This window comes from Leopardus geoffroyi, chromosome C1 (genome assembly GCF_018350155.1).
Source record: "Leopardus geoffroyi isolate Oge1 chromosome C1, O.geoffroyi_Oge1_pat1.0, whole genome shotgun sequence".
Lineage (NCBI taxonomy): Eukaryota > Metazoa > Chordata > Mammalia > Carnivora > Felidae > Leopardus > Leopardus geoffroyi.
Window position 1 is genome coordinate 71485262 of NC_059328.1, and position 19763 is coordinate 71505024.

Genomic DNA, 19763 nt, shown 5'->3' on the forward strand with positions numbered 1-19763 from the left:
ACATTATGGCCCCAAGTCTACCACTCACTTCAAAAAATATTTCACCAAAAAATTTCACCAATTTATTTCCAAAAATTCTCTCTTTCCAAGCAGGCAGGCTTCACAAAGAACCAAATCCTCTCACCAACACAGAGATATGTGAACACCTTGGGCAGTGCTACAAATCTAAGGAAATTGAATCCTGTTTGGCTAGGGAGGAACCCAAGCTTTGAGTCAAGGGTTGGTCTGAAAAGGTCTAGGTGGAACTTTTAGAACCATCATCTCAATGACTTGCAGGTAAGCTTGGGGTCCTAGGCTTTGAGGGGAAAAGCGTTCGTTCTTCGTTTTTTTCTCCAACTAAGAGATGCACTTGCCATGCTCTAGGGGAGCCCTGTGACCCTTGCCACTTGTCAATTCCAAATATACATGACCCCTCTACTCTTGAGCCATCACTGAGATACGAGTGTGCACATAAAAACAAAAGCTGTATATTTCCATCACGAATTTCCCACACTTGGATCCCCTCCAGACACTATTCTGAACACTACATTCTGCTGCAGGGTACTAAAAACAGTGCTTTCCTCAAAATAAAACCTTTAAAGATCCCTTAGTAGCTATTCAGGGACTGGGATTCAATTTCAATCCTCCACCCTTTGGCCAGCTGTAGATTCGAGATGCTTACATAAAACATTGAGAGTATGTACTTCATGGCAAATTTGATTTTTCTTCTGCAATAGAAATGTGTGTTATAGTTACCACGGACTATATTTTTACTTAGAAAACACACAAAGCAATAATGCACCTCAACAAGAGAGAACAAATTCTTTATTTAATTTTATAGGTGTTCTTGATATAAGCTTCAGATATACTCCACTCCATATACTACATGGAGTTTGTGACATCTACACCTTCAAATCATAATACTCTCTATTTTAGGCCATTATATCTAAAAGCATGACTTTTCAAATCCTTTTATTACAAGTAGTTCTTGCACATAAATGTTACATCACAATAGCAAAAAAAAATGTAAACTTCTTTTGCAAACTACATAAATATTATAATATCTGCCTTGAAGTTATTCTTATTTTAAAATCAGAATATATTCTAAATGCTTTATATAAAAAACTTTGGTCAGTAGCCTGTGTGTCTGGAGCTTTTTATTTTTCTTACTGACTTGCCTTTCATGTTGCTCACGTATTTGAAGGCGAAAATTTTAAAAGAGAACTCAGATCAAAATTCAGTCCATATGTAAGACAAGTACCAGAAACATGTCAATAACTGTAAGCAAAATATGAAATGTGAAAATTATTCCATATACTAAAATCCGACAAGCCACCAGTGGTATGGAGTTAACTGAAAATAAGGACTCAAGTCAAGCTCATATATGGGCCTATATGAAAGGAATTCAGGCCCACTTATCAACATACCTTTTACTTTGCTGTATGTCTGTTTGCAAATGAATCACCTCTTTTTCTTTTCTTTTAGAGCACAACAGGTCATTTCTACAGCTATAGTTCTAGACTGAAAAGTCTAGATGGCCAGTGAATTTATTTCACTACCACTGTCCTTGAGGTCTTTAACTACAAATTAGAAATGTATAAACACACAGATGTGTATACACACCCATGCACACTTCGGCGATCACATCAAGGCCTTTTTTCCTGCTCTAAGAGAAGTTTCTAACGTTTACCCTTTTTTTTTGTTTCTAAGTAAATCTTCTTCCTCAGAATGTTCTTTCATTTAAAAATCAAGTCTAATCTAATCTGGAGCCCTTACTGATTTGTTTTTCTGAGATTCCTATTGAACACCTAGCTACTGGCCACGGTTTCTTTGAGGAAACAAATATAGCTGAAGCATTTAAAAAATTTTAAATGCATGCAGAAAGAACTACATAGGCTTTCCAAGCAGCTATAGCAAGTGGCTCAAGTAACATCGTTATTTATCTTGGTCTAAGCCCTTTAACAACATCCTTTTAAAGCACAAAGAGAATGGCTACAAGATGGCGGCAGGGCCCAGAATGGTCCTCTGAGTGGTTCACAGAACATCACTCAGGAATCTGCTGTGCTGTCTTCCCTCTTTTGTGCTTTTTCTCTAAATGTGCTGTGTCCTCTCTTTACTGCTCATGCTTTTAAACTATGTAAAGTGATTTTTAAAAAATCTGCCAGTGATTAATTTAGACCTCAAATAACACTGTAGGTGGGTGTTGTCAGAGGCAGGCAGCCATTCTTAACAGCTCCTCTCCCAGAGGAGGCCTGGGTGGGCACAGAGACACCCACAGCTTAGGAACTGCTCTTGTTGCAGACCGTGCCTTGACTGATACTGTCTTCCTTATACTGGCTGCTCGTGTCGCTCCTGCTGGGGATGGTGGAGGGGATGCGGGAGGGGCGTCTCTCTGGGTTCTTCTCCTGAGAGAAGCAGCAGATCATCTTCTTCATGGTGCTGTACATGTCCTCGTCTTTGTAGGAGTAGATGATGGGGTTCATGACTGAGTTGAGCAGCGCCAGCAGCAGGAACCACCTTTTCACGTGCTGCACGCCACACTGCGTGCAGTTCAGGCCATCCAGCAGCAGAACCACCAGGCCCGGGGTCCAGCACACGACGAAGGCCCCTGCAGTGACAGAAAAGGAAGCCGGGCTGCTTATTTAGATTTCTTCTCACCCGGCCTTCAGTCAGCGGCATCAAGGGACCTTAAGGATTTGTTTTGACAACTGCAAAGCAAACTTCCACCCTTCCTCTGAGCACTTGAGACCTGGGCTTGTTAGAGGCAAACAGCGGGCACGTCCTTGCCTATTAACCATGTTCTCTTTCAACTCCTTATCCGCTTACCCGGGGCTCCTAATTAGGGGCTCACATTTACCTCCCTCCTGCTAAGCACCACTCGTACCTTCTCTCCGTCAGTTCTCTGAACCACACTAGAAGGCTGCTGCAGTCATGACACACACTTTGCAGAGGAGAAAACGAGGCCGAATTCCAGGAGTCTGTGTGGGGAGGCCTCACACCTCTGCTGTTCGCTAGATCAGATGTTCTGGGGCGCCTAGGTGGCTCAGTAGGAGAAGTATCCGACTTCGGCTCAGGTCATGATCTCTCCACTCGTGAGTTCGAGCCCTGCGTCGGGCTCTATGCTGACAGCTCAGAGCCTGGAGCCTGCTTCGGATTCTGTGTCTACCCCTCAATCTGCTTCTCCCCCACTCACGTGCTCTCTCAAAAATAAATAAACATTAGGAATTTAAATCAGATGTTCTGAATGTTTTCCTGACAATAAGACACACTGCATCTGTGGCATTCTCTTGGTCTCTTAAGTCACCTGTTCACAAATTGTATTCTTTATAAAACTATGTTGACAGAAAGCACTGTCTGCTTTTTGATATACTCATAGGCCATCTACTTAATACTCTGCTCTGGATTAGGTTTTTGTTCTTGTTGTTGTCAGAAAGAAATCTGTTTCATGATGAAATAGAAATGTGCTTGTAGCCAATTTATTTAGCACAATTTTAGCACCAAGTGCACACAAAGGGTAATCTCTTCTGAGTCGCCAATTATCTGATCATACTTAGCTTACCACTAAGCTTTCTGACATGTTTTTCCTAAAATATGAGACATAGGTTCAAAATTCCCTTAGTTGCCATAACCTCAGATAACAGTGACAGCTCACATTTATACAATGCTTACTATGAGTGAGGCGCTGGTGTAAATGCTTTTCCTCTATTAATTCACAGAACCACACTGTGAGGTAGACACTGTTATCATCCCCAGGAAACTGAGGCACAAGAGAAGTAACCAGCTCACCATCAGACAGCTTATGAGTAAGTAGGTCACCATCAAACATCTAATTTTGAACCTTGGCAGTTATTCTCCATATGGTTTCTTTTCCCCGAAGTCCTTATCATTTCTAAATGTTCTTGCTTATCCATTCGATAAACATTCATTGTGAGCTAACAGTGTGCCAGGAACTGTACTAGGCACTGAATGAGGCAAGGACTATGCATCCGGGAGCTAAAGTGCTACTGAGGAGACAGAATAAACAAGCAAGTCTGTAATCATATCACCAACTAGTTATTCCTACTGGTTAGAATTAGTCCTAGACAGTATCCCTCTTGTCACTTTATCTTCATTCTGAGAGATACAATAGGCAAGTCAAGAGTTGTAAAAAGGCCGGGTGAGGCTGTGAAATGCCATGAACTTTGGGGTCAGAAAGGTGTGCCCAGCTCCTCATTTTATGAACTCCATGAATGAGGCAAATCACTGTGCTTCTCTGGGCCATTCCCTCGTGTACAAAAGAAGGGTAACACTCCTGACTGTGTGGGTGGTTGTGAGGGGTCAGAAGTAATGGAAAGTGGTTCCCAACATGGAGTTGGGTTCGCCAAGTAGTGATTATCATCAGATGCTTTGTCAAAGACATCTGCCAAATTAGATGTTTAGGAGTTATCAGGAGGGTTTAATTCCCCATTTCCTAATTCCAGCTCACCAAGGCTTCCCTGTTCATTCCCTCCTGTATCATTTTTGGTCTGGCTGACATATGTGAATAAAGACCTTGGAGATAAGAGATCAGAGACTGGGTCCTAACATTCACTTACTGTAAGACTCTGGGAGACCCATGTCATCTGGCTGGGGTTCGGTTTCCTAAGCCATAAATTGAGGACTGTAGGCAAGTTTTGGGTTTTTCAAATTTAGGGCCAGGACATCTTCGTGGGCATGCAATCAATTTAATGGATTTGGACAAGTTTGGGGATTTTTAAATGAAAGAATGGAATGGAACAGCTCAGAGTGTATGTACAGACCAAGGGAAGTTCTGTTTCATGCAATGTTTCAGTTTTACATACTATGTTTTATGTGTGTATTGCTTATGAAGTAAACTATATTATTTCTGACTGTTGGGCTTTGTCAGAAAGTTTGAAAAACGTTAGTGTAGATAATCTTTAAGGCCCCATCCAGCTCCAATGGTCTCTATTTCCCATAATGGTAACATTTTTTGTTCTCTGCTATTCCCAAGAGAGCATTACTATGTTGTCAAGAGACAAGAACTAAAAAAACCAGACATCAAAAGCTGTAGCTGCCAATTTTGAGGTGAAGACTCCTTTCTGTGTGAAATTGTATGATTCCAAAGAAATCCCGGTAGGAGGGTTCCAAGGTCCTTGTGTTAATGGGAAAGAGGGAAAAATATTGATTAACTTTATGCTTTGTTAAATATGCATGTCAAAATTTAATAGAGTATATAACTTCCAAACCAATGGAAGGCGAAGAATGGAACCAAAGGAAAGGAAAAAAAAAAAAAAAAGATCTCAATAAAAAAAAAGGGGGTGGGAGTGGATACGGTCAAACATAGCAAAGTAGGACAAATAATAAAAGAAGATACTGGAAATGAATCTAAAACATTGATAATCAAATTCAATGTTAATTGTGGTATTGTTTTTTTTAAAAAACAGGCGAACCTAAACAATTTGATGTCGAATATTACATCCATATGTGGTAAAACCAAAAGGGAAAGCAAGACGATTAACATGAAATTTAGGGTACGGTTATTTCTATAGGAGAGAGGGTCACTGGGGTAGGACACATAGGCCACACTAAAGATATTGGTAACGTTCTATTACAGTGGGTGGCAAGTACACAGGTATTCTTTAAGTTTTTTGTTTTTTTTATTCTTTTAAGTGTTATTCTTTGTACTGTAGATAGATCTTATATAATTTTGTCTGAATGATATATTTCACACAAACACATACACATGACAAAAAAGGATAAAAGTAAACTGCCAACATCTTTTCCTAAAAACTGTTTTATTTTTTACATTTTTTCCCTAATGTTTATTTATTTTTGAGAGAGAGACAGAGAGAGAGAGAATGAGCACAAGAGGGGCAGAGAGAGGGAGACACGAAATTAGAAACAGGCTCCAGGATCTGAGCTGTCACAGCACAGAGCCTGATGTGGGGTTCGAACCTACTAGCCGTGAGATCATGAAACTAGCTGAAGTAGGACGTTTACCACTAAGCCGCCCAGATACCCTTGAAAACAGTTTTTAAAATGGGATTTTTTTTTTTTTAAATCACAAAAGTTTTTTGTTTTTTTCCCCCAGCATGAAACTCTGGTTTAGATTAGTCAGGGGACCTAAAGACTCTAAATAAATCTCCAAAGTGATGCCTTGTTTGTCATAATGCAGTGATTCATACATATTCTCCCTTTGTATTGAATTGCATAAAATAATTCATTCAATCAACACTTGCCAAACCTATCATTGAGCAATGAGTATAAGAATTTTATATGAATTAACCATTTACTCTTCATGACAACCCTATTAGTATTATTAACACTATCTAAAAATACCAATGCTACTCTCATTTTAAACCTAAGGAAACTGGAGCATAGAGAAGCAAGGCAAAATATTCAAAGCCACACTGCTCATAAATGGAAGAGCCAGGATTTAAACCCCGGCATCCTGGTACCAGAGCCTGTGCTCTTGTCCACATGCTAGGCTGTTCAGCAATGGACACAGAATCTTATTACTAGAGTGATGGGGAAGGCAGAAGGGTAGTTTTAGCCTGTGAAGCTCCATTTATGGTATGTCATGTCTGACTGTGAAGCTGCATATGTCATGATTAAGTCATTCTTTGGTTTGCTAGCATAATGATTTCCTGGCGGGCGGGCAGGCAGGCAGGGAGGAAGGGAAGAAGGAAGGAAGGCAGAGAGGAAGAGAGGGAGGGAGAAAGGAAGGAAGGGAGGATGGAGGAAAGGATGGAAGGAAGGGAGAGAGGGAAGAAGGGAGGAAGGAAAGTAGGGAAGAAGGGAGGGAGGGAAGAAAGAAGGAATGGAGGAAGGGACGGGAGGAAAGAAGGGAGAAAGAATTCCAACAAAAATATAGGCTGGCCGCAGGAGTAAGAAGAAACAAAAATCTGCTGACCTTTTCTTTATACTGTTTCCAAGAACAATAGAATGCAAGCCTTCTTTGACGGAGCAGCCGAAACACCCTGAGCTGCCAGAGAACCCGTGCTTCGGCATGCCGTCTGAGGTGCTGGCTGCACACAGGGCAATAAGCCTGGGAAACACGCTGCTTCCTGACTCCTCCACTCGGCAGCCAAGTTCTCCCACCAAACACATCTGAGGGTAGATGCACGCTTTACCTAGCAGTTTGTTCTTTGGCGGGGGAGGCGGTTAATGTAGGTCGACAGCTAGTTATGAGGCCCCCAAAACAATTTAAAAGGAGAAGAACATGTTGGGAATGGTTTTGGCCTTGGTAATCTGTCATCGTGGAGAATTCCTACAGAATGAAGGAGATGTCAAAAACAAACAGATGGGCAACTGGCCTATTCCTTAAAAAGGGGACAGATGATGGACCCTGGGAAATATAGATCAGTCAGTCCCCTATCAAATTCCAAAAAGTTTTGGAAGAAAAAGCTAACGCAAATGTTTTTTGAGTATTTAAACTCAATGCTCAGACCATGCCAGCTGGGAATAAGAGTTTTCAAAGAGAGGTCAGGACAAGTCCTAAACACTTTTTTTTTTTTTTTTTTTTTAATTTTTTTTTCAACGTTTATTTATTTTTGGGACAGAGAGAGACAGAGCATGAACGGGGGAGGGGCAGAGAGAGAGGGAGACACAGAATCGGAAACAGGCTCCAGGCTCTGAGCCATCAGCCCAGAGCCCGACGCGGGGCTCGAACTCACGGACCGCGAGATCGTGACCTGGCTGAAGTCGGACGCTTAACCGACTGCGCCACCCAGGCGCCCCCTTTTTTTTTTTTTTTTTAAATCAGGCATTAACAAATAGGAATGGATCCAAGGTGCCTATTTGGGAACCAGTGGAAAGAAAATCAAGTGTGTTCCCCTTGGAGAAGAAAAGGCTTAGGAAAGACATGATGTGCTAACCACCTCAAAAGCCTGAAAGACCATCATGTAGAAAAAGAAAGTGCAGGGGCGCCTGGGTGGCTCAGTCGGTTAAGCGTCCGACTTTGGCTCAGGTCATGATCTCATGGTTTGTGGGTTCGAGCCCCGCGTCGGGCTCTGGGCTAACAGCTCAGAGCCTGGAGTCTGCTTCAGATTCTGTGTCTCCCTCTCTCTCTCTTCCCCTCCCCAGCTTGCACTCTGTCTCTCTCTCTCTCTCTCTCTCAAAAGTAAATAAAACATTTAAAAAGAAAAGAAAAAGAAAGTGCAGACTTATCCTGTGCCATGGCAAAAGGTCACCCCGAAACAGAGGGAAAAGTACAAAGGGGCAAAATTTGGATGTAATAGTTTTTTCTAAGTAATGAAGCTATTTAGCAGGGGAACCGGTTCTTCAGTGAGCAGAGAGCCTTCCCTCAGCTGACTACCTCCTTTGCCTAGACCATCCTGAGATGTACAAAAGGGAAGGGATTTTTCCTAATTGAGAGAGATGGTTAAGTGGCTTCTGAACTCTTTTCCAAGTAGAAAATTGCCACATTCTACGAGACTAGGAATTTCAACCTCTCATAAAATTCAAACAAATTTGACTTGTTTGTTTCCTAGACACAATGATCAGACAGTATGGCTAAAAACTATGGAGATGAATACTTCGAGCTAACTGTTCTCAAACCCGACTGGTCATCCAAATTACCACATTCCCTGGTCCCACATCAGACCCAACAGTCAGATAATGCAGATTCCCTGGTCCCACATCAGACCCAACAGTCAGAATGTCAGGGGTGGGATGTGGAAATCTGTAGGACTCAAAAGTTCCCTGGGGGGTAATTGTGCACAGCCGGTTTTGCAAACCATTTCTCTATGCTGACTCAAAGAGTTTAATCAAGCCGACCCCGTGAGCAAAACTGTAGACTCCACAGATACATAGCAAAAAGTAACTGAAAAGAGAGAGGGGAGGGCAGATTTCTTTAAAATAAGCAAATAAGCACCTCTACACATAAATATCTTCAGCTTCCACTTGGAAAAATGTTTGAGCACATCCTATACGTAAATAAACGTACAAACACTAGCAGCAAAGCTGGACTGCAGGCAAGGTGTGCACAGTCCTCCTCTGGCCTCTGTGGGCCCTCTGGTTTGCCCTGCCGGGAATGCCTTCCTGCCTCCTAATCCACGGTCTACTTTTCTTTCTAAGCTTAGCTCAATTTCTGCCTCCTCCATGGACCTCCACCTTCATCCAGCCCGCAGTGATCCTTCCTTCTTCTCAGCTCCCATGGTACTTTCACCGACAACATCCACGTGGCACTGAGCTCGCTGCCTGCCGCATTCACTCTAACATTTCCCGAGAGCTCTGGGCCAGGCAGTGTGCTCAAGGCTTTACACACACCGGTCATTTAACACTCACAGCCCTGTGAGGTTGCCCCTCTTACCGTTATCTCAAGCTTACGTATGGTGATTTGAAGTTCAGAGTGGCTCAAGAATTTGTCCTGGGTCCAGAAGCCAACAAATAGAACCCGGGGCAAACTCCCTCATGCAAACCCCTGGGCACTGGGCTATCCTGGAGGTAGTTTTTTTTTTTTTTTTTAATTTTTTTTTTTTAACGTTTATTTATTTTTCAGACAGAGAGAGACAGAGCATGACTGGGGGAGGGTCAGAGAGAGGGAGACACAGAATCCGAAACAGGCTCCAGGCTCTGAGCTGTCAGCACACAGCCCGACGCCAGGCTTGAACCCACGGACCACGAGATCATGACCTGAGCCGAAGTCCGGCCGCTTAACCGACTGAGCCACCCAGGCGCCCCTGGAGGTAGTTTTTAATACACATGCCCTCTTTCTCAGGCCTGTTGTAAGCTCCCTAAGCATGTGGATCCGCCTCATCACAGTCTGTATTCTCAGGACTAAGTATGAAGCCCCACACTCAGCAGAGAGGAGTCAGTTGAAGGTGACTGAAATTTAGTAAGAGCCCTCCCAGGGCCAGGTACTGCACGAGCTGTTAACATCTGCTGTTGTGAACGGTTGTACAGTCCTGCCCTTCACAGGCTGACAGGCAGGGAACCTGGATGCTATGTGTGATGATTTTGACCGTTGTCACGGAAAGTCTAGGCGAAGTGGCAGCCAGTCGAGCTGGGTGTTGAAGGTCAAGACCAGCAGTGCAGAGGTGAGAACAGCATGATGCATTGGGAGAGTTCCAAATAGTTCAGAATGGTTTTAACCCAGAGCCGTGACTGAGGAAGTATGGGTAAAGTCTGACAGATGACACAGGCCAGACCCATGTTGCCGATTCACTGTCATCTTCATACCACACCCCCCTCCCCAATACATATACACACACCAGGCACCTCTGAGCAAGGGCCCTGTGGGAAACACTCAGGAGTTGGGATTTATTGTAAAGATCAGACCCCATAAGCCTTTGCCCTCAGGTGTCCATTGTAGTAATGAACTAATTTCTCTCCCAAGTGTCTAGAATGGTATGAGTCGTATATCATCCTTGGGAAGATCAGAAATATCTCTACTTTCCGTGGTTCATAAAGGAATCCGATTGAGAAAGCCTAGATCAGAGGTTTTTCAGACTCCATTGCAACTCATTAGCGAGCTGTGAAATCAACTTAGTGGGCTGTAACCAGCAATTTTCTAAAAGATGAAATGGCACAGAACAGAAAACATCAGAGTACAGCAAGTATAGTAAGGGTATGTTTCATGAAACTTGTTTCAGTTACACACAAAAATGTGTGTGTGAACTGGGCCATAATATAGAATGCACACTATTTCTTATTGTGGGTCCTGATTTAAAAAAAAAAAAAAAAAAAGGAAAACCCACTTCTATAGATCAGTGGTTTTTTTCAAGTCAGACTTCCCAAAGGAAACCTCTTGTCAAAGTTCAAAATCCAAACTCCTCTGACTCAAGACAGAGATGGGCAGCAGGGGGTGAGAAGGAGTTTAGTAAAGCCCTTCACAGCAGAACCCATGTACCTCTTCACACTACGACCCCCACTCCACACATGTACACACACTGAGGCACCCCTGGGAGCCCCACTGACTGCTGTTTGAAAACGACTGCTGCAGAATGGTAGTTCCTTTAAGGTTTCTGATCAGGGGCATGGATACGTCTTAAATTTTAGAGTGAAGCTTTCAGTGCTGGGGATGGACAAGTGGAGCTCCAAGTCTGCATCAGAACCACCTGGCAGGGGTGGGGGCTCTTCAAAGTTCAGATTTCTGGGCCCTCCCCAGACCTACCAAGTGAGAAACTGATGAAAGTAAGATCTGGGCATCTTCAGGTTGAGCCGGCTCCCTGGGGAATGCTTTACTGTAACAAGCATGAGACCCACTGTTCTGGCCGGGAGACTCCCCCGAAGACTGGCTACAATTCAGGCGAGAATGGTAAGGATGGGAAGAGCAGTGCTGGCGGAGATGGACAGAAGCAGATAGTTATAAGCAGACGGTAAGGAGGACTGGATGTGAGAACAGAGGGAGAGGAAAGAATCTGGGTGACTGGGTCATATGTGGCTCTGATAACCAGTCAGAGGGGGCAGCAGAGGGGCAGGTTTAGAAGGAGACAGGGTCCGGTTTTATATGCATCTGGTGTGTGGACTACCCATGGCTCCTCCAGCCAGAGACGTGTAGAAGGCAGTCGGCAGCTTGAGAGCTCCAAATTGAAATGTTGACTTGGGAGTCACCAGCAGTAGGTGGCAACTTTGGCCATATGTCCTTCCATTAATAAATATTTACTAAGCAATCACCTACCATGTGCCAGCTACTAAGAGTGAACATTTTCATGATGATTACATTTGCATAACAAATCTAATTTCCTTCTATTGCCGAGTGACAGGTCAGTTACGTTGACAAGAAGCAATTAGGTTTTATTTTAATGAGGCACTATGTTCCTTCAGTACCTGTTTAAGAGACTCGCTAATTGTCCAATTAGACTATAAATGAGCTTTCCTCTGGTAATTAAATAAACTAGTTTCAGTGCCATACTCAAAAACCAGTATCATGAGTTCAATGTTAATTTTTAAAGTACAGTGAATCATATACTAGAATATGCAATTACAGTGCTGAAATGATATTTAATGACTGCAATTTAAGGTAATCAGAAATATCAAATTAAGGAATGTCTAACACTTAGGAAGATAGAATAACAAATGAAAATATTGGTGACAAGTGAAATAAAAGATCTTCCCAAGTCCCTAATCAATATCATGTTAGACAGTCTATAACAGCCCTCCTCTCTTCTTTGGAAGTTTTCAAAATACCTCAAAAAACCTTCTGGTTAATACTTCACCCCCACATTACACAGGACATCGGAAGGAAGAACACCAGTCCATCTAAGAAGAAGGGTCCCTCACGGGACTATACTTAAGATAGTTCAACATTCTTGGGGTTTTCGTGAAAGGATGTGCAGAAGACAAAGACTTCAAGTTGCATGAAACCTGTTCTTCAGGACTCATAGTTTTTTCTATTCCGCTAGTCACGCTTGTAGCCGTATTTTCCTCTGTTTAAAAATTCACACGTGCAGGGGCGCCTGGGTGGCTCGGTCGGTTAAGCATCTGACTTTGGCTCAGGTCATGATCTCATGGTTTGGGAGTTTGTGCCCCTCATCGGGCTCTGTGCTGACAACTCAGAGCCTGGAGCCTGCTTTGGATTCTGTGTCTCCCTCTCTCTCTCTGCCCCTCCCCCGCTGGTGCTCTGTCTCTCTCTCTCTCCCTCTCTTTCTCAAAAATAAACAAACATTAAAAATTAAAAAAAAAAAAATTCACACATGCAATTAAAAAAAAATCCTGACATGTGAGCGGCACACAAATAAAACATCCATACCAATTAAAGCAATCACTCACACCGAATTGTTGCGCTTTGCCACATGGACTACTCATTTCATCACACAGGAGGATGTATTTTAAATATGTTCAGTCTGTTATTCTTTGTTTTCAGTCCAGGAAAAAGTGGCAGGGCACAAGCAATAATGCTAACCTAGTAAGCCACAGGACTGTCTGATTTACTAAAATAGAAAATTACAACTCTACATAAAAGTCAGGTTGCGAACTTCATCCAAGGGAGGCCCTCCTCTTATTTGAAAAGAAATTTTAAAAGTAAAAACTTTCAGGTAAAAAGCTATTCTTGGTCAGAAGTGTTATAATGTTCAAGTCACACATTAACAGAGTATTTAAGTGGGAATGCTCTTGTGGCATCAGGTAATTTGTTCAGTGATTTCAAACTAACACTACCAGATGTGGTTTGACTCTAAATTCATATTCGTTTAGCCACAGTGTTTCAGAAATCCAATAATTCAGAAAATAGATTGTCACATATGTGAAAGGAATGAAAATATATACTTTCAGTAAACCTATTTTTACTACAGAAAGCAAGAAAACGCTAAGACACTTCAAATAGAAGATGAGCAGTTAAGCATTCCACAAATGATTCATTTAACACTATTGTCACTTCTGCTTGGCCTTTTGACTCTAACAACTGGTTTTAGACACTTGTTTTAAATTTGTGGCCAGCTTTGGAAAACTGAAAATCTCAGTGCCCAGGGGTTACGAGATAAAATTTAAAGGAGAGACATAGCAGCTAGAACCACAGCCTAGACCTAATTCTAGTGTTTAACTCTGGGCCACAGCTGGAAATCATAAACTGAATAAGTAAGAAACACCATCTCCACCTCCAGACTCCTCTTTAAGCATAATATGTATGGACTAACAATACCTCAGAACCTCACTAGTATATCAAGAACTCTCTAGCATCTAAGAAAAGGTGTGAGGTCAGCTGCGTGTATTGAGAGAGTGACAGCTATTTGCTTGGTATGATTTTAAAGATGGGGAGATCCCAACTAGTCTGCCCAAGGATCTGAAATTCTTGCTGGAGTCATTCCTTCAGATTAGAAAGGTCTCTGTTACACCCTACCTAAAGATGTTAACATTATTAAGCTACAGGCATAGAATATTTTATCACACAAACTGTCATTAGCACAGAGCGGGGTTCTGAGAGGACGTTAAAGGAGTATCTTTGATGGGGTTGAACATTTTCAAAACGAGGGTTGAACATTTTCTAAAGTATGGGACACTGCATAGAAAAGTTGACTTGCATAGAATATGAGATTCTGGATGAAATACCAGATGACACAAAATACCATTCTGAATTCAGAGGAAGGGAACAGGAATTAGTAGGAGCAGCACTTGACTTAGAGAAAGTTGGGCCTGGAAGAGCAACAGCATGTTATAGCTTAGGACTTACGATGTCATGACGCAAGAGCCGTCACCCTCCTTCCTATGCCCCTGGCTGCCATCATTAATCCACCACAATACCTGCTTCTGAATCCACATATGGCCTCCAATCCTCCCTTCACAGCACAGCTCTAAACTGCCTCTAGCAATCAGATGGAATTTGCCTTTGGGAGGAAACCCACTTAACCATCCTGTTATAGTAAAAAGAGGATAGGCTGGAGATTAAGCAGACACTGAGTTGACTACGGGCGAATCCATTCACCTTCCTGGGCCTCCTACCAGTTTCTAAGCTATGGAACGATACTGATTTGACAGGATTTTTGTGAAAATTTCATGAGATCATGCATGGAGTGTCCAACACAGAAACTCCCCAGAAAATGGTAGTTCTGACTACTCAGTGTTGCTTATTTCCCCTGCTGTGCTTCCTAAGGCAATTCATAAACACAATCCGGTAGAACACTTTAGTCGCTGTTGTGCACGCGCATGCACGTGTACTCACACAGGATTTATGATGCTCGGTCCTATTCGCATCTGGCTGCCCTGCTAGCCCGATCCTCAAGATCCCTTTTGTGTCTTATTCAACTTGGGATACCCAGTGCTTAGCCAAGCACCATATATACAGTACTTACCAAAAGCTCGCTACATGAAGGAGTAAGGGATCTCAATCCGAATCCAGACCCTAGAGTATGCTTCTTAAAAGGTCGTTATGTTTCTCTGCTCCCAATTTCTTTACCTGTATACTAATGGAATTGGACTAGAATGACCTGCAAGGTTCCTTTTCGCCCTCACATTTGATAGTCTGAGTTGCACGCAGAGCTTCCTTCAGTCATGGCCAATGTGTAGTCCCAAGTAACTGAACAGAAAAGCAAATACGGATGCTCTCTACGGTGCCAAGTGAGAGAGAGAATTTTATGGTAAATCTAAGGTGCATGTTACATGATTCCAGCAGAAACTGGTGTCTAGGTGGGGACGCCCAGAATGCTCTCAGATACCAATGTTTATTCAATTAATGTATGGTGAGCATTTAAGTGTCATGCGCTATGCTAATCACTATGCTAGCACTATGCTAATCACTGGGAATAGCAAGACAAAGGAGACAGAGGAGTAACTGATTACCAAGCAGGGTGTGCACAAGATACTGTAAGAGCATACTGCCTGGCGGTCTTCACAAGAGTTGAAGTTGACCCTGTTCTCTACAGGGTCACCATGGACTGAGTTTTTAAAGTGACAGAAATGTTAAGGATACCCTATGGCAGTGTAGCTATTATTACCTTGTTTTCAACATAAACAATATTTTTGATATATTAAAAACAATCTTGTTGAAACACTGAAAGAGTTGACAATAATATTGATATAAACAATAACAGTACTGAAAATAATACTACCAATGTAGAAGATGTTCATAATGTATTGTTGAATTTACAAAAAAAAAAAAAAGCAGGTTATAAAACACTATGGGTATAGTAGGAATTCATTCTGATTAAAAAGAAGTTAAGCATGCATTGTGTATGAACATGTGTGCACTTAGAAAAGACCACAAAATATACAGTATTTTCAAATACGCTAGCGAAGATAATCTCCAGGCAGCATGAGCCAAGTGCTATTTACCTTCTTCCTTATATCCTTCATTATCGTCTTTATTTCTTCACTAGGAGCATATCTTTTGTTTTAAAAAGCTCTCACTAAAGCTATTTTTGTTTCTATTTTGGGTACAAATATATCTACATGCACTAGATTTCTACTGCGAGAAATGCCATCAGAGTGATCCTATGTAGCTGAAAAACAAGAAGGTCAAGACTGCCTCTCCTAACAAATCTCTTAATAGGAGTTTCACTCCATGTTACCTTCAGATAGTTTGCTAAATAGAAAAAAGCATAGTAAGAGTCTGAGAAAATCATGAAATGGTAAAACCATGTCATAAACCTTGAAGGAGAACCAATAAAAGTCAATTCTGTAAAATGTGAGGTTTATTATTGCAGTGTTAATTAAAAAACATTTTCCACTAGTTTTACACTAATCGCAAGAGGAACAGGTAAAGAAAGGAGGACGTACTATACTCACTGAGCCAAAAGGTCCCAAATGATCACTTCTCCTCCCCACAAGAGCATGTGTGTGTGTATATATATATAACATATACGTGTGTGTGTGTGTGTGTGTGTGTGTGTGTGTGTGTGTATGTGTGTATCATCCAACAAAAATTTATTGAGCCCCAAGAGGAGCCAATGTTAGTGCTAATTACCCAGGACACAGAAGTAAACAAGATGGACAGGAACTCTTTCCCTGGTCCTGACTTCACCAGCTCCTTCTCATTGTTTAGTTCTCAGCTCCAAGTATGCCCTTTGGAGAGGTCTTCCTTTGTGACAAATAAAGTTGTGCCCAGTCCAGCCATTCCCTAAAATATTGGTTTCCTTGTATCACTCTCTGCAATGATCTTTATTTGTTGGCTGGTTGACTGACGGATTTACTAACTGCCCATCACCCCAACTGGAAAGTAAACATGAAAGTGGGGCCTTTGCCCACTGAATTCATCTGCAGGCACATTCCATGTATACAGCACTTTCTAGTTCCTTTATGGAGGTTCTGATTCTAAGTCTGGAGTGGGGCCCAAAGACCTGAATGTTTAACAAATACTCCAAGTGACTCTCATACTCAGGGCAAATGTGCAAAGTGCCAGATTCTATACAAACCCAAGTCTTAATTTTCATCCACTAATCCAAAAATTTGATGACCATCCACTAAGAGAATGGCTTCTTAGGGATCCTTCTGTTGGAAAGGAAAAGTCTTTAATTCTGATAGACTCTATAGAGTCATGTGAAATGTAATTTGGTAATACCGAATGGGATAGACCTATAGGAAATTATGAAAAACCATTACCAGTCAGGCTTCTATTCAAGAAAAAATATTTGGTAAAGTACAACCTAATAACTTATTATAATGGATCAACTGTGCCATCAGAAAAAGAAAAAAAAATATTTGGAAACATATTCCTAGTCAGCATTGAGCAAATCTGCAAAGTTTGATAGAAGGAATACGAGGAAATGGGTGGCTTATGTATACAGCAAAGTAAAGTAGGAGGACCTACGTAGAATATGTGTAAAAGATAACACTGGAAGGATGGAATGCAAGCTGGTGCAGCCACTGTGGAAAACAGTATGGAGGTTCCTCAAAAAACTAAAAATAGAACTACCCTACGACTGACCCAGCAATTCCACTACTAGGTATTTATCCAAGGGATACAGGTGTGCTGTTTCGAAGGGGCACATGCACCCTAATATTTATAGCAGCACTATCAACAATAGCTAAAGTATGGAAAGAGCCCAAATGTCCATCGATGGATGAATGGATAAAGAAGGTGTGGTATACATATACAATGGAGTATTACTTGGCAATCAAAAAGAATGAAATCTTGCCATTTGCAACTATGTGGATGGAACCGGAGGGTATTATGCTAAGCGAAATTAGAGAAAGACAAATATCATATGACTTCACTCATATGAGGACTTTAAGACACAAAACAGATGCACACAAGGGAAGGGAAGCAAAAAGAATATAAAAACAGGGAAGGGAACAAAACACAAAAGACTCTTAAATACAGAGAACAAACAGAGGGTTGCTGGAGGGGTTGTGGGGGGGGGGGATGGGCTAAATGGGTAAGGGGCATTAAAGGAATCTACTCCTGAAATCATTGTTACACTATATGCTAACTAACTTGGATGTAAATTAAAAAATAAATATTTTTTTTTAAATGTTGGGAAATCACTTAAAGGGAACAAAGTCACTAGTAAATGTCAAATGGAAACAGAAAAAAAAAAAAAGATAACACTGAAAGGAAAGACAGACACTGTAAGAAGTACACGCAGATGACATTAAGAATCTGGAAATGAGAGAAATGAGAGAAAAATACTTGCTCTTGGAGTTAAGCCCTAAACCAAAGTCACCTTAAAGAGATAATATGGTCCTTGGACCTGCAACACCTTTACTGAAATCTGACTGAAGGTGGTAACATCTCAGGAGAAAGAATGTCGCCAGAGCCAGGGATGTCCGGAGGTACCTTATGCAATTCCTAGGCAGAAAAGTTCCTGGTCAAGCTCAGTCTGTTCTTGTGGCTGGGAGGTCTCTAATGTTCTGATTCTGTGCAAAAGGCAACCTCTGAGTGTAACTGGACTTGCCAGGTATTAAGTATCTTAATTACCTCTTGGTAATTAAGAGAGAGGACCGACCACAGGGGGCAAGGAAGGAAGCAATCAGTAGTGACACTTATGCTTTGTTCATATTCTTGCCTCTGTCACCTTTACTGACTGTTGACCTCCTCCTTATTCTTTCAAGTCCGGCTCATTTGTCACCTGCTCTTCACAGCTTTCCCCAGACACTCCCCACAGGCTGAGTCAGATGTTCCCCATTCCATGTTTCCATGGTACTTTCCACATGCTTATTGTCAAATCAGACACCATGAATGGCTTGTCCCTCCATGGCCAGCTAGACTGAGAGCACCTGAAGGGCAGAAATGCTGCCACGGTCACCTTGGATTTCCGACACCTGATGGGGACTGGATGCTTAGTAGATGCTCAATTTTCAAGGAAGCAAGCAAGGAGAGTTGGAATGTCACAGACAGTAACCAGAGGTGACATAAGAGAAAATTAAATATTCTCTCTGCTGGGTTTTCACTTAGAATGACTCAGCCCCATGTACTGGTTTCAGACAGAACATATCTCAGGCAATCGGCCCTGATCACGTTTCTGTGCCATCAAGGTAAGCTCAAGGTTACAGCACCTCGGGAGACCCTCCTTATGAATTTACTCAATAGCCTTTTCCCAAACTGTGCAAGTTTGTTGGCTGGAATTGATAATAAACTTTGCCAGGAGCACAACTGATATATGTGGCTTTGAATTACTCTTAAAAGCCCATTTCACCCATATATAGTTGGTTACTTTGTAGGTAATTATTACTAGGCTTACTGCAATTTGATTTGCAGTGATGTTTCATTGATTCATTCTTGACCAGTTATACCCTTTTTACCCTTGCTAATGTGTGAAATAACTCCCAATAGTCTCCACCCAAAGTGTGAGCCTTGTCTTGCCTAAGGCCCCTCCAATTCCCGCAAAGGGGGTTAGAGGTGCATCTGTTTCTTCTGGTTATTTCTTCAAGACCCTTCCTTCACTCCTTTCCCACAATTCCATATACCTCTTACACTCTGTGTTTGAAAATAAACTAAGTTAAACCTTAAAACATAGAATTTCTTACTCTATTTACCCTGTATAATGTATGTACACAGACGTATGCATATACATGCACACTTTAAGTACATACACTTATTTTATGTTATATATGAATATTTAATTTAGAGTTGGTAAGATAAAAATCTTTTTTGCTGGTAAAAATTTCCTTTAGAGAAAGACTGAACATTCCAGGCCATTGGGTGGGAACAGAGTTCCCTCTTAAGACAGTGAAAATTAGACTGAACTTAGTTTATATAACTTTATCCTGGAAAGCAAGCAGCACACTTAAATGTAAGGACCATCTGTGCTAACAATGCAGTATCACCTAACCAGTCTTCACACTCTCCTATGGACAAGGATGATGATCGTGGTTCCGATCTGTGTTGCCAATCATAAATGTGCTTCCTCCCCATCTAAGAATACTTATACAAAATGCTAATGTTTTTTTTTTTTTTTCAGGGTAAAACAGAAAAAAAAAAAAGATTTGTG

General features: G+C 41.7%; 1 protein-coding gene across 5 annotated transcripts in view; it reads right to left on the reverse strand.

The window, feature by feature from the left end:
• Positions 1–784: 784 nt before the first annotated feature.
• LPAR3 (lysophosphatidic acid receptor 3) overlaps positions 785–19763 on the reverse strand; it is a 79586-nt gene continuing 60607 nt past the window's right edge. For all 5 annotated transcript variants that reach the window (XM_045478077.1, XM_045478079.1, XM_045478080.1 and 2 more), the window contains one exon: positions 785–2587. In XM_045478077.1, the coding sequence (XP_045334033.1) occupies positions 2259–2587 (329 nt within the window). In that variant the 3' untranslated portion in view covers positions 785–2258. The remainder of the gene's footprint in view (positions 2588–19763) is intronic.